This window comes from Rhynchophorus ferrugineus, unplaced genomic scaffold (assembly GCF_030347505.1).
Source record: "Rhynchophorus ferrugineus isolate W39M unplaced genomic scaffold, kcgeb_rfMv2 rfM3, whole genome shotgun sequence".
Classification (NCBI taxonomy): Eukaryota; Metazoa; Arthropoda; class Insecta; order Coleoptera; family Curculionidae; genus Rhynchophorus; species Rhynchophorus ferrugineus.
In genome coordinates, this window is record NW_027472582.1 from 53,060,390 (window position 1) to 53,076,725 (window position 16,336).

Here is a 16,336-nt window from a genome sequence, read left to right on the forward strand (position 1 = left end):
CGTTGTACTTTTTCTGCAGAATTTTATGAAATACAGATATATGCAAATAAGTCACAATCAACCATTGTCATTAAATTTAACATAACAAAGGACATTGATCTAATTCAACTGAATCTAGCCCACACAGTCATTGAAAAATTAACCCGTGTAACCCCAGCTACGATGGAAAGCCACAGCGGACCTTCGGACGATGGATTTTGGACTTTTAGTATGAAATACCTAATAACGCACATGAGTTTTTCAAATAAATAGTATTTTCGTTTAGACCTCAAATATAATTTGTTTCATCCCATTTGAGTGTCAAAGACAAAAATAAAAGGAAAGTAATAAACGGTTGCCATTACAAAATAGCGAAATATTCAAATTACATTGCTGCTTCTATTTTTTTTTGTGAGTTTCTGTTGAAGTCAATTTGCAATAAAATAGGTAAATTCCATTATATCTTTTTTATATTTATTGGGGAATTTTAGTTTTGGTTTGTTTTTAGTTCTAGTATATTTGCCATACTTTTTTCCAAATCATAATTAATCAATTTTCGCTGCAAGTAAACTTTATTTTTAAACGAATCAATCATTGGTGAAAGAATTAGGAGTTAAGGTTACTAAATTTAATTAACATAGTATCCATTTTATAAGTATCCAAATCAATTTCTGAACGAATATCTGGAAATATTTTTAGAAGTATGTTGGTTTGATCGTCAGAATAAATATTATTGTTAATTTAATAAACCTGCATCATCAGTTAATTAATTTTATATTATAATTTTTTTCTAGAAAAAAAAACAAGAATTTATCAAGAATAATGTTCATTATGTATATTGGAACTGTGTCTATTGACTGAAATTAACCAGTGTTTCGATGTCGTGGCAGGTTACATTTTTAGGGCGACAGCTCTGACACTGTAACTCTCCCAATCAGTTTATCCGTTTTAAACAAGTGCCTGTCAGAGCTGAGTGACCCACCTTTACATATCCCACTTTTTTAAGGACAGTTGAGTAATAAAAAAGCAAGGATGACAGCTATAAACAAATAGAGAGACTGATACTGAAAATCAATAAAATATACCAAATATTTGCATTTGATTTACACGTAATTCAAATGCTGCCCAACTCCAATTAAATTATAAATTTTTATTAGATTTAAAATTAATCTCTGCTCATCATGTCATTCCTTACTTTTAAGTGTAGTTTAAAAAGTATATTAAAATGATTATATTGGGTCCATTGTTGTGTTTTTCGAACTAAAAAGTGAGTTGTCTTCAACAGGAGGTGTCATTACATTATTTGCTATGTCAGAGTATTTGAAACAATCCATAATACTTTTAATATATAGAATCAATTAGGGGTGGAATATTTAGGGAATTTCAATTATTTGGAGTAAACCTTGCATTAGTTGTACGTATTTCAAAATGTATTATATCTGCTGTACGCAATATAAAGTTGATTCCACCTAACCACAACACTTTCCATTATAATTCTAATTTTATTTGGTTAATATTTTTTTAAATCATTTTTTATATCAACAATAGTCAATAATATTTTATAATTAATTTTTTTTCAGTAAGTGGTGTTTCCTAAGTATGCCCATAATAATAGCTTTATTTATCAACAATATCAAGAAGACATTTAATTAATAGCATTTAATTTTATTAAAATATCTACTTTTAGTAATACCTCTATAGCATATTCCTTTAATACAGATGCTTTAAATAAATAAACCAATTCAATGGTTAGTATCATTAAAGATTAATTGTATGTTTTAATTACTTGAGGGTAATATTTTACTTGTCTAACATTACAACTGAGCTAATATCCAATCTCAAAAGCAATTAAATGTAGTCAAAGAATAAGTCTCTGATATATTTTTTTCCGATTGCTAATTTTTTTCTTCTTCGCAAAAGAGAAATTGATGGTAGTGTTACGTACAACCACTACAATTATACTTATCGAACAAGAGCATAATATTTCTTCATACTTATGTGAGGAAAACGTAACCAGTCAATTAGTCAGTTGGCGTTTCGTGGCTTGGCAATATGAAATAGATTAAATATTGGTTTAGAATATTATGCACCTCATTTTATTACATAAACATATTTCTTATGCTATGAAATAGATAACATCAGCGATGTGATGTAATAAACACACAGGTACTAACTTAAAAATTGACTAGGTTGCATGTTTATTTTTGTAAGTTGTGTTTGTATATAAGGAGCGATAAACTGTTAATTATACTTTTGAAAGGAGGTTTTGGGTTTACATTCACTAACGTGTATATCAGATAAAATTGGCGTTTGAATAAATGTGGTATATGTGTGATTTTTAACACCCTAGACTAATTTTGTATAACATTATCGGATCACTATTAGATCAGGTTAAAACATTAGAGTACACATTTCAATTCATAAAATAAAATGGTCATTTTAAATTTATTTAAGTTCCTCTTCAAGAGAGTGTCTTGTTTATTGTCGCAAATGACTACCAATTTTAGGTCTATTTTTAGATATATGATGGTTGTTATTGTTCTTAACTATTCCTTTTCCGAGACGCACCATCAACAATATAAATAGATCTATTTAGACTACCATCTTAAGCCATAAATATATGCCAATGTCGATCCAGAATATGGAACATAAACGATTTTTAAGATTATTCAATTTAATACTTTAACTTTGACATATACTAAGACACGAAAAAGTGTGATATAAATTGTTGGATTGACAACAAAGGGAGATAGATATAGATTAGGTCATAAATAATATATATAATAATATATTCATAATTAGATACATAAAATAAGTCATCAAGTAAGTAATAATTTAAGTCATAATAATATATAAATAGCGGCAAAATATAACATGTTAATGGTTTGTCAAATTTTGCCAAATCCATGAGAACCCATATAGTCGCATTCACTGTACATTTCATTTCCATTTCCATTTCCATATATATATATATATTTACATATATATATATATATATATATATATTGTACTAATTGGCATGTAGTCAAAATTCACCCTTAATTCATTGTTGTGGTATTTATTTTGTGAAAGAGTAGTAATAATTGCAACTTGCTTACACCTTAGTTCTGTTGCCTTATTTGCGAGCTTAGATATATTAATATATCATACCAACAGACCCTACAGATGTTGCCCTGTTCAAATGTAATTTTTCACATCGAGCCATGTCATCATGTTGTGGCGACCGCCACGACCCTTTAGGCCACCACCAATTCACTATCAACAACTACAAAGGTTGGCAACGCCGGTGGATTGGTACCATGCAGTTCTGGAGTATAAAAGGCCATCACGACGACGTCTCTTTCTTTCTTATCACCGTCCCCCTGTAACAGTACCACTTCCACAGCGCTACCGTACTTCCTTCACCTTAACCTAATATCCTGTCAATCCTCCCATCGACCACATGTATCAATCGTAAGTTGAAATAAACAACTTTGATTCAACCAGTGTTTTTAGTTCCCGTGCAAATTCCTTCCAAAGATAGTAGTGAGTGTTCTGACAAATTATCGCAGCGGCAGCCACACATTTCGACCGACCGACCGACCCGACGAACATTCCTACAATTGGTGACCCCGACGTGATCAAAGTGCCTAACAGGTAAATCAACTCAACATAAGCCACTCGACAGGTGCTTGACACGTGCATGGAAGGATAGCACGAGGAACGGAACTCATCAACATCACGTGGTCGACGACATCCCACGAGACTAGCCTGATGGACGAAAACCACAGAAGCCCATCATGTATACCAGCAACACATGAGCACCCTCGCAACACGAAACGGGACACGTAACACATTTACAGGTACCCTCAAACAAAGCTAAACGCCCCAAGACGAACGACGTCCTGCTACAACTCCGATGGCAGCTGATCCCGTAAAACTCCTCGCTCAGGTTGGGATCCCCATCTCATCAGCAGTCCCCGGGCGTGTGTTTGCGTGATTGCGGGTGCATTCCGGAACTTGCACCACATATAGGTACGTTCCACGGCTGTTCCACTAGGAGGGGAGTTATGTGGCGACCGCCACGACCCTTTAGGCCACCACCAATTCACTATCAACAACTATAAAGGTTGGCAACGCCGGTGGATTGGTACCATGCAGTTCTGGAGTATAAAAGGTCATCACGACGACGTCTCTTTCTTTCTTATCACCGTCCCCCTGTAACAGTACCACTTCCACAGCGCTACCGTACTTCCTTCACCTTAACCTAATATCCTGTCAATCCTCCCATCGACCACATGTATCAATCGTAAGTTGAAATAAACAACTTTGATTCAACCAGTGTTTTTAGTTCCCGTGCAAATTCCTTCCAAAGATAGTAGTGAGTGTTCTGACAAATTATCGCAGCGGCAGCCACACATTTCGACCGACCGACCGACCCGACGAACATTCCTACAATGTCATGTGTCAAGTTTATCAACGATTTTAATATTTGTTTGAACACACGTATAGTAATTTTATGGCAATGCATTGATGTTTGACCTGGCAACAACAACATTTTAATTTCGTCTCCTTTGGATTGCATATAAATGTGATGAACAGATCTGACCGACTGTACGCACACACAAAAGTCATGGTGTCTTCAATATATGTTTGCATATGAAGTGAACTATCAGTATATGATGATAGAAGAATATATGTGGTACACATATTGTCAGATGTTTCATCTAACGTTATTAATAATTAATAATTTGGTTAGGCAAGAAAATGTGTCATAATCTCTCATTTTCAATTTTCATACACATGCCAATTTATTAATGAAATAGCTGGCGGCATCGGAGAATGTTATTATTTTGATTGACATGGGACATCAATTCTTCGTTGTAGAAGTTCATCGTGTTAACTTTCTTGTTTATTTCTGCGCTTGAACAATAAAAAGATAAATAAGTTGCAACGAAATTACTTGTACAAAAATAAACTAATGAACAGGTTCGGTTACTGTATGTGTTTTTTTAATATTTATATTATATCCGCATTTTAGTTTCCAAAGTATTAATGGATATTGCAAAGCATTGTAAGAACAATTATTATCTGGGATCATCTGTTATCTCAGTGTTGTGCACGTATATCTCGACGTCAAAATGCGGTGCCAGCTAGATTATTTAACTCCATTAACAGCTCCCTATTGGAAAAGGATTTGAATAACTGAACCAAATGTATATGATTTTTTAGAAACGTCCACAGAATTATCACAATTTTTCTTTCCTCCATCTGCTCGATGTAGTTGAATCGACTGTATGTCTTAATTTTTGCACCTCGTCAAATTTTAGATCGGCATCAGGTATTGATAACAAAGAACCAATTTGATGGTATACTTGGCCCAGAATTTTGATTTTGATACAAAACAGCAGAATCCATATTCTGACCGATTTATGTTGCTCCAAATAATGTTATTTTTTCTTGAACCGAGGAAAATCGATATTGCCGACTCAATTCCATTCAAATATAAGCGAAACATTATGTCTAAAGACGTCACTTATGAAATTTTCGTTTCGCATAAGCGCACCATTATTTTAAACAGCCAAGGCTTTACCAGTAACGTAATCTAAGTACATGTAGCCGCAGGATGTGGTCTTTATTCCGCCTGGACAGCTTATAGTTGTATTAAAAGCATTTGTGTGTATCGCTTGTATCTTCGCCTTTCACTTTTTCGATAATCTTCTGAATAACATTCTTTTCTTAGGTATACCTTATATGAAAAGGTTTTCCAGGTCTGAGCAACTAAGTTTCTAGAATCGGCCTTTGGTGGCCAAGCGCCCTAAATTACAAGCTTATCTCCAAATTCCAGTATACTATATTAGTTCACAGCAACTTGAGTTCGCGATTGGTGTAAGGCACATTGACCTAGGGTGCTTGTGCCAAGAACCCATGGACTATGGTTTTTTTCAGGGAATGAATAATTCCTAATTGTAATAGCAATTGGCTAGTGGTCTTTGAGAATCTTTAATCCATCTTTTGTGATCTTATAGCTTCATATGCGATACTATTTCCTGGACTCTTGTTAATTATGCTAAGGGATGCTTCGAGTAACTTTGTTTCTTGCTATTTTTTTGTTTATGAGATTACTTGTGAGATGACGATCCCAACCTGAGTGAGGTGTTTTATGGGATCAGCTGCCATCGAAGTTGTAGCAGGTCGTCGTTCGTCATTCCGATTTGTTTGGGGGTACCTATAAGTGTGATGCCTTACGTGTCCCGTTTCGTGATGCAAGGGTGTTCATATGTTGTTGTTATGCATGATGGGCTTCTGTGATTTTCGTCTATCAGGCTAGTCTCGTGGGTAACGTCGACCATGTGATGTCGATGGATTCCGTTTCTCGTATTATCCTTCCATACACGTGTCAGGCACCTGTCGAGTGGCTTATGTTAAGCTGGTTTATCTGTTAGGTACTTCGATCACGTCGGGGTCACAAATTGTAGGAATGTTCATCTGGTCGGTCGGTCGGTCGGAATGCGGTGGGTCGGTGTTGATGCGATTGTTTGTCCGACCACTTACTATTATTTTGTGGAAGGAATTTGTACGAGAAGTAAAAGCACTGGTTGAAGAAATACTTGTTTATTTAGATTTAAATTGATACATGTGGTCGACGGGAGAATGGACAGGATATGAGATTAGGTAAAAGAAGTACGGTACCGCTGTGGAAGTGATACTGTTACAAGGAGGTAGAGAAAATAAAAGACAGCGAGAAGTCGTCGTGGTGGTCTTTTATAGCCGAGAACTGCATGGTACCAATCCACCGGCGTTGCCAAGCTATGAACTTGCTGTAGGTGAATGCGTGGTGGCCTAAAGGGTCCGGTCGCTGTTCATTAGTTGATTCCGGTTAATTCAAAAGTTTTCTATGATATCTGAGGAAGCTTGTCTATAATATCCTATAATTATCTACAAATCACGTGACTATCTGAATATCAGTCAGATCTATTTGAATAACCTTAATAACTGTTAAAATAATGAAACCGTTAAATAATAATAAACAGTTAATATTTAGAAAACTCCTCTTCTTTATCAAAACATCAACTTAAAAGCTAATTTTGTTTTATTAGTAAAAAAAAATTAGTTTTGAATAATAATAATATATTAGTTGTTATAGGTTGCTAGCCCTTTTTATCATAATTTTGGGAAAAATTTAGTAATTGGCCTTAAGTATTCTCTTTTAGAAGCTAGCAATCAGCCGCTATAAATAGATTTTTCTAGAGCACTAGGCCAAAAATATATGTCAGTGTCAGTCCAATAAATATAAAATAAAAGATTATAAAAATATCTTGTTTGATTTGTAATATATACTAGAGCAAAATAAATTTAAAAGATGTCGAGATACTTAATAATTTGGGACAATACCTTCAATGATTTAAATATAAAAATTCATTGTATTTTGTGTTTTACAGAATTATTTTAAATCGAGAGCATAAATAATGCTTTATTAAAATAGTCAGAATAAAGTTACACTGTTTTTTTTATAACAATGTAAAATATAATCTCTTGTTTTGGGGTTATATACGTTTGTTACCCCAAACAGAGTGTTTTTAGTAGATCTGTGGTTCACATTATATAATCTAAGACATCACACATATCGAGTATTATGTATGTTAGTATTGAAAATATCATGTATTTTTATTTAAATACAGACTTAACAGGTCAACTGAAAAGTCCCCGGCCTGACACATAGATGGCGCTACCAGAATTAAATCCATATGTTTTTTAGTTAGCCCTAATCCTCAAAAGATGCATGTATAAATTTGACTGTAGTCGGATCATTAGTTTGTGAATTATTGCATTTTGAATGAAGCAACAAATATTGCTTTTTGAATGGAAAAAATATTGTTGAAGCAAAAACTTGGCTTGATGTCGAGTTTCCTGACACTCCCCAACGGAAAATCAACCATCAAGGATTGGTGTGCTAAGTTTAGACGTTGTGAAATGAGCCCTGAAGAGGGTGAACGCAGTGGACGCCCAAAAGAGGTTGTTACCGATGTAAACATAAAAAAAAATCCACAAAATCATTTTGAATGACCGTAAATTGAAATTGAATGAAATAGCAGACACTCTAAAGATATCAACTGTACGTATACATCATATCATTCACGTATATTTAGGTATGAGAAAGTTCTGTGCAAAGTGGATGCCGCGCGAGCTCACTTTTGACCAAGAACAACGACGAGTCAATGATTCGGAGCAGTGTTTAAAGATGATCAAGCGTAATAAACCCGAGTTTTTGCATCGATATATGACAATGGATGAACCATGGCTACATCATTTCACTCCGAAATCCAATCGACAGTCATCCGAATGAACTGCACACGATGAACACGCTCCAAAGCGTGAGAAAACGCAATAGTCGGCTGGCAAGTTTATGGCGTGTGTATTTTGGAAAAAGGAAGTACCATCAACAGCGACTACTACAAAGCTTTATTGGACCATTTGAAGGACAAAATTTCCGTAAAATTGTGCTGCTTCAACAAGACCATGCACCGTATCACAAGCCAGTGAAAACGATGGCAAAAATCCATGAATTGGTCTTCGAATAGCTCCCTTATCCACCGTATTCTCCAGATCTGGCCCCCAGCGACTATTTCCTGTTCTCAGATCTCAAAAGAATGCTCGCTGATAAGAAATTTTCGTCGAATGAACTGAGGCCTATTTCGAAGCAATGGACAAATCGTACTACAAAAATGGTGTCGAAAAGTTGGAGGGTGGCTATAATCAGTGTATCACCCTTGAAGGGAATTATGATGAATAAAACAAACTTTTTGCGACTTTAGCAATTGAGCGTTTACTGAATTTAGTCTGATTAGCGTTAGATTATATGTTCAGCCAACCCAAGTTTATGATGGTCAACTCGACACAATTAATCACGCGACTTGAATAATTCGTTTGAATTTAAGATATATATCCGTCAAGCCGCGGGAAAGCTGAAAGCTTTTCACATATTGGCTCTGTATCTTTAAAGTTTTCATATATAGGACGCTCGTGCTCATTTTTTCATAACAGGTCCATTATTACATCCAACGGCTTCTCTATCCAATTTCCCATCTTTTTTACAGTATAGTAGGCAAGTCATATCTATTTACTTTTATTAATTGTGAATAATACAGCATATTTTTGGAGTAATTTAAGTCAATCAAAATTGGAAAATAAGCAAATATATCATTTAACCAATAAATACATATACAAATAAAATGTTCGAAATATCTCAAGAATATAAATAATATTTATTTTAAGTATTTTTAGTTTTTTACACATGTCTAACAGGATGGAGATAGGCCTAAACTGATATATTATTTTAAGATTATGTAGAAAATAGTATTACCACCTGAAAACAGTCGCTTTTACTATATGGTATGATATTTAGGCTTATCTATATACTCCTTAGAATATATATTAGAATGGAAACCCTCTAGTGAAAGTTGATTTGCCATATTCTTTCGTATACGGTTGTGATGTTGTTTTATATAAGGCATTTGATCACCCGTCACATGATTTAATGGCAATTATAATCCAAGGACATTATATTGAAACACGCCTATTTGTATATTAAAATACTATTTAAATTACTATTTGAAATTTATTTTAAATTACAAGCTAAATATCGGAAAATTATTGATTATATTGCAAAAAAACACACTTGTTTGAAATATGTTGACCTGTTTACTAAATAATTTTGCGACCTTGCTTTAATGATATATCAGTAATATCTTCAATATCGTCAATACTTTCATTATTGGTAAGGAAATATGAAGATTCAGTCACCACTATGCAATTGTCAGCTATGCTTACTTTCTTGCAGCTTAATTAAACACTTTTAAAAAATATGTATATGTTTGACCATAATAATATAATAGCACAGATATATTAATGATCACTGCTAAAATAGATGATACTCATTGAGAATTACAATGGAGCCTGTTTTAAATTTTTGAACTAACTAATAAAATGTCCTAACATTACGGAAGGAAGGTTGTCCATTAGCAACGATTAGCGATAAAGTTAAACCTCTAGATATTTTTCTATGATCTCCATGAACAAAATGTATGCATATCACAGCAGCTGAAAAAAATTAATTAAATTTTGATATCATGATTATTTAATAATATATCGACGAATTTATTAAAGTTTTGACAATGAAATACCATCAATATATGTTGGATATTGTTCACTCTTAGCCACAGTTTACATTATTAGAATTTAAAATAGGTTATTGTTCAATTAAACAATAATGCTGTTAGGTTATGAAATTGTAGTATCTGTGTTTGTAGTCTGACGTCATAGTTTGTCGGCAAATAAGACAACTTTGGTAAATAATTAGTTTTGATCTCAGATCCCAAAATATAAGAGATGTGATAAGATGCAGTTTTGAATAAAAGAGAAACATTTTTCAAAGGGATATGTGCAAAAGAGAATCTTTTCTTTTAAAATTAATTTAATATTTTTTATAATCATATAAAAATAATTAACATATTTTTAAAAATATTTTGTTATTCAATATATGTTTAACATTGTTGATATTAAATGTTTAATTTAAAACTTTTAAATTATATCTCTGATTTAAAACTTTCCTAATATAAAACTTGTTTTTCTTTCAGAGTTCTCCACAACTTGTTCAAACACCGTTCAACAGACATACGTTGTCTACCGCAGTTTATGCTTCAAGTATTACCTCCATAGATAGTAAGTAATTTTCAGTTATTAAAATTATGCAACTGTTTTAAATTGTGAATATAGATATACATATATTATACATAATATAACATTGGATTAATTAATATTAAGTTAATATTAAATATATGTGTATGAAACAATTTACATTTTCAGAATATTTAATTAGAATTTTGAACTTTTATGTGTAATAATTTTGTGGTAGGTATTTTATAATTATCAAACGCGTTTGGTTAACGATTTTTAAATCCATATAGTAAACGTATGCCTATTTATAATATTTTAACATGAAGTCAAATAATATTTTTAAAAAATGTTTTCAAGTTTCCAGAATTTAATATCTATACCATATTTATTTTCACATGTGGCAGTTGGCTTTTTAAGGATGTAAATTTATGGTCGATAACGAATCCTCTAGTTCCACTTTATAATATGTATATAGTTCTATAATAAGTGTTGGCTTACGATGCAATCATATTGTAATGCAATATATATTTGTTCGTTACTTTTTTGTCGCAGAATCAAGCCTATTACTTAGATAAAACCTAATCGACTAGTTTTCGTGAGATTTAACTTCAGAGGTGCCTTGAACAGTTCAAAAATGCTTTGCCTTTTCTCCAAAGTATCTCTGTCATTCTTTCACTTTTCCTCTTGTTTTTTAAGCAGTACATCCAATGGATTGAAAGTTTAAAATTAAATGGATATCCATCTAACACTAATACGACTAGTTTAACCTTGTATGAGAAAAGAATGATTTTTAGTGCAAAAAAGTGTCTACAAGTGAGACCAGTCTTATAATATTTCTACTTTTTCGTATCACATGTCAGTGAAAACGATGGCAAAAATTCATGAATTGTTCTTCGAATTGCTTCCTCATCCACCGTATTCTCCAGATCTGGCACCCAGCAACCATTTTCTATTCTTAGATCTCAAAAGAATGCTCGCTGTGAGGAAATTTTCGTCGAATGAAGAGGTGATCGTCGAAACGGAGGCCTATTTTGAAGCAAAGGACAAATCGTACTACAAAAATGGTATCGAAAAGTTGGAGGGTCACTATAATCAGTGTATCACCCTTGAAGGGAATTATATTGAATAAAAAAAAACTAATATTGCCCAAAAATGTGTTTTATTTGACCTGTTAGATACAAGTAAATCCTTTTAACCAATCGTTATCTCATGTATATTTTTTCACTAAATTTAAAAATTTATAGTTATATGCCCGATTTGATCAGATGAAATCTTTGGGCTATATTTTTTGGTCTATTTCGAAACTCTATGTTTCAAAAAGAGGCACTTGAAATACGAAAATAATTTCGCGCAATCAATGCAATATTTTTTGTGACTAATTTCGGCTGTTCATACTAATTTTTACTCAGACTTCCTTGAAACTAGCTCCTAATTACATTTTCGCAGATCTACTCACTTTCTCACACTCACATCTTGTCTTTAAATATGGTTTAATTTCTTCTAAATAAGTAAATATTATTGATTCATATAACTAACTAATTAGTAGTTAAGTTTTATTAAATTAATTGGAATTAGGGTACTGCTGTTCTACATGTGTTCAAGGGCTTGTCATTCTTGTCACTGAGCTTTACATTGTAATATGTCATTTTACTAAAGAATATATATAATATATAAAATGCATTCATAAACTGCTGATGAAAACTAGTGAACATATATAACAATTAAAAATTTTTACACAACCAATCTTTAAAAAAAGCATTATTTGCTGTCATAACAATTTGGCGTTAAATTTAGTTTTGTACCTATTTTAGATATAAATAAAAAAATAGAGCTTCACACACAAACGAATTATAATAGGTTACGTAAAATTTACATTATATAGCAAAATAACAAATGCACAATGATAAAAGATTATGTAATAATTCTTGTTTGCAATTTTACCTCAAATGCAGACAGTTCTTAGTCTTTGGTGTTATACTGTCTAGTTTTTATATGCATTGAAATTGCGTCTATTTCAAAAATATCGGAGAAACACTCTATATCTCATTTTACTTCCTTTGAAAAAATATTATACTTGTACTTTTGATTCTTTTTGAAGATTCTAATTTGCGCTGAGTAACTGCTGATTCCAATATTTAACTTGTAGCAATATTTTTCTTTTCAATAGGTTGAGTTAAATTGAGTTTAATTATCTGTGAGTATAAAATTACAACTAGGAATTGCATTCTGGTTAAACAATGCTCTTTCACATTTGGGATAATAGTCATCTGGCCTGAAATACAAAGAACAAACCTTTCTCTTCGAAAGCTTGATGTAGGAGCAAATAAGAGGTTCTCTTTAGTTTATCATTGTTTACTTTCAAAAACTGTTTCTACGCTAGAGAAGAGTCGTTCAGAAAAATCTTCAAAGTTCGAACCTTCACAGCCTAGGAAACAACATTTTTGTTCGATCCTTTAATTAAACAAATCATATTTATCTTAAATGCTACAAAAATAGCATCACAACAAATTTTCTTTTATATACATTTTTTCAGTTATATACAACAATAAAAAAATATAACCTAAGATGTCCTACGAAATTTCAAATTGATAAAAGTAGAATCTATCAGCTTTTGCTTTTAAACCTATGGCCCTCTACTGGTTAGAACGCAGAGTCGCAATATGGTTACGTGTGGGCCCGTTCAAGTTCCCATTCTATATCTCTGTTTTGTGATTTCTGTACCGACAATGCTAGATTACACACATCTTTCGTAATTCAGAAAAAAATTAGATTTGTTGACATATCCAAAAAATTCCTTTTCAAAAGAAGATTGTAAAAATCACTTTCGGCAAAAAATCTTAGAATCTCTGCAGACGGGAAAATGTCACCAGTCAAAAAGAACATCATCAGACTAGTGTTTGAAATCTGTATGAATAAATTTGCTTTGAAAAACATGAAAGAAAAATAATTTAAATTTTCTTTGACACTCTATACACGAAAAACTATAGAAAATAATGTCATTATTACTTAAAAACTTAATTTTAAAAAATATATTTCTTCAAATAATTGCACTTATTCACTTTAATAACTCCATCGTATAACAATGAGAAAATATTGCAACTCTGACGCAATAAACATTTCCTATCGATTTAGTTATGCGAGTAATTTTATGCAAGAATGAAAGGGAAGCCAGCCAAGGCCTTGATTAAACAACCAATAATCTATATTCTTCGTTGCGATCGATATTTCAAATTGCTTTTGCGTTCCACTGACATGAATCTCTTTCGCTGAATTTATTGCATGTCTCGGAAAAGAGCAAAAAGCTTTCTCTCAGACGTCGACTTTTATTGTGGCGGAAGCTGAAATAGAATGTTAACATACAGAGCTATTTGTTAAGCGAATATTTTTTTTATTGCACTTAAATTGATTCTGTATTTTCTCTCTGGAAAACTTCAATGAATATTATCGATTCAGGCGATTTTCTAAATGTATTATAAGACGGTAAATTGTTATATGTCTAAAATTTTAGATTTTGGATTCGGCAAATTTTATAGTTTGTTTATTCATTACGTAATGTTATTCTTCAGTAATATCTGTTGGTGAAAATGCGAAGTATAAATTTGAAGAACTGTTACATATTAACCTAACTATTAAATTAGATGGTTTGACATTTATCAATACAAAATAACAGTACGCCATTTAGAATTATTGAGTTAACCAGAATATACAAACGTTAATTATGGAAATCTCAAAATTACATTTTCTCTAGAAGGAAATATGCTGCCAAAGCTCTTAAAACACTTATATAGGTTTATGGTGATGCTGTTTCATTTTTGCTGATTTCATGCTGATTTTGATATTAATGACAAAGAACGGTTTGAAACACAGCTCTGAAATGCTAATCAGATAACTTAACAGTTGATAAATAAACTCTTTCTTGACATGCTTATGTAATGAGAAAGATACAAAAGGAGTTAAAATGTGTAAAAAAGAGCACAATTTGGAATTATATTTCATGAGAAACATCTCAGTCTCAGAAGAATCGAAAGATTCCTGATACTTGCATAGTAATCCTTATTCATTGAAATGAAATTTAGTTCCATCCAAACAAGGTTTTGGTAAATTTTCAAAAGTGATCAGTTGTCTGGTTTATACAATTAAGCTTCTGACCAGCATTCAGGGGCTTTAATTATTATCTGAAGATATAAGGATGTAAGCTTTGAGTATCTCTAAGTAGTTTTAATTTTACATAAATTTTAATGTTAAAAGGAATTGAAGTTTGTTTTCGAAGAAACATACACAATCGGAGAAAAGCAACACGTGGTGTGAATTTGTTTTTACTGGAATAGCCTACCAATTTGGTTTTAGTGTATTTCATATTGTACATTTCATTTTATTTTTAGTGTGCCACCGTAATACAATAAAATTGTACAAAGTGTACCAGGTGTAGTACAATAAAAGAAATTTGGTGAATCACTGATTTATTATTTCAATTTTCATTATTTATACCATAATATACATAATTTTTGAAACATGAGCCAAATGCTTTTACATAGAATTATTTCAGAGAATCATTTTAATTGTTTCAAAAAATAATCTCTCTAATATTGATGATAAAGGCAAAATTATCCTGCAAAATCATTATCAATCGTTATTACGTTTAATTAGAGCATCAAAAGAGAAAAGAGAATACCGCTAAATAAACAATTATTCGAAATTTATAAAGTTATATATTACCGTATTCAGCAGTTATTGGCCATAATTGTCTAGCCTAATGTATCTCGACTTTTGTACAGTATCAAAAGACCGGTGTCAATTTCAAATATCAATAGAAAAACACTATTAGTAAACATTATTGACAATATAAAATTATCAATTTCATCAATCATTTAAAATAAGTTTACCTTGAAGAGTAGGAGAAAGTGGAAAATGGATTATTATTAAGAAATAGGTTAATAAATTAACATGGTAACTTCTTCTATATCGAACAATCATTATTGAAATTCAGTAACTGAACCTGCACCTTGAATAAATAACAATTCATATTCTGTTCTAATTCTATATCTTTTATTTCAGGCCTTAAGGATATTTCTACATCATCATTACCATCTCTTTCACAAATAGACAACGAAAATGGATATGACGATAACCTATCAGGATCCAATAATGGATCAAATAAGTAAGTATAATACTTATTACATATTTAATTTTGCTATTAATCGAAATTATTATATCGTAAATCAATGATAATCATGCCATTAAAATGAATATTATTTATCAATTAAACAAACTGTTTATATTATACTAAATTAGATTAACAGAATATAGAATAGTTAATAATATATAAATAAAGTTTAGGTTGAAATTATAAACATTAAGACTATTATATCCGTCTCTAATTTTATTAACAAAATTCATAATAAATACCTTATAAAAATTAAAATGAGAATATTCTTTAAAATTTGATCAAGAACATAGAAAATTGTCGTTTGAATTATGAACAGTAATTATATTAAATGACAGTATTGTTTGCCATCTCAATTTTTAAGAGATCCATTTAGATTAATGTTTATTTTCTTAAAATACGTTACTATTTGTAATTTTGATATATTGTTTTCAAAATATCATAAATTCACAAGGCTATCGAAAAATACGTAAACCTTGTAAAAGGTGTTTCTAATATTTACTACTATAAATATAAAGGCGACATTGAATATGTTTT

General features: G+C 31.6%; 1 protein-coding gene across 3 annotated transcripts in view; it reads left to right on the forward strand.

Annotated features, from left to right (window-relative positions):
- Positions 1-16,336, forward strand: part of LOC143193589 (uncharacterized) — a 397,105-nt gene that overhangs the window by 54,531 nt on the left and 326,238 nt on the right. For all 3 annotated transcript variants that reach the window (XM_076399903.1, XM_076399905.1, XM_076399904.1), the window contains exons 3-4: positions 10,596-10,680; positions 15,691-15,793. In XM_076399903.1, the coding sequence (XP_076256018.1) occupies positions 10,596-10,680; positions 15,691-15,793 (188 nt within the window). The remainder of the gene's footprint in view (positions 1-10,595; positions 10,681-15,690; positions 15,794-16,336) is intronic.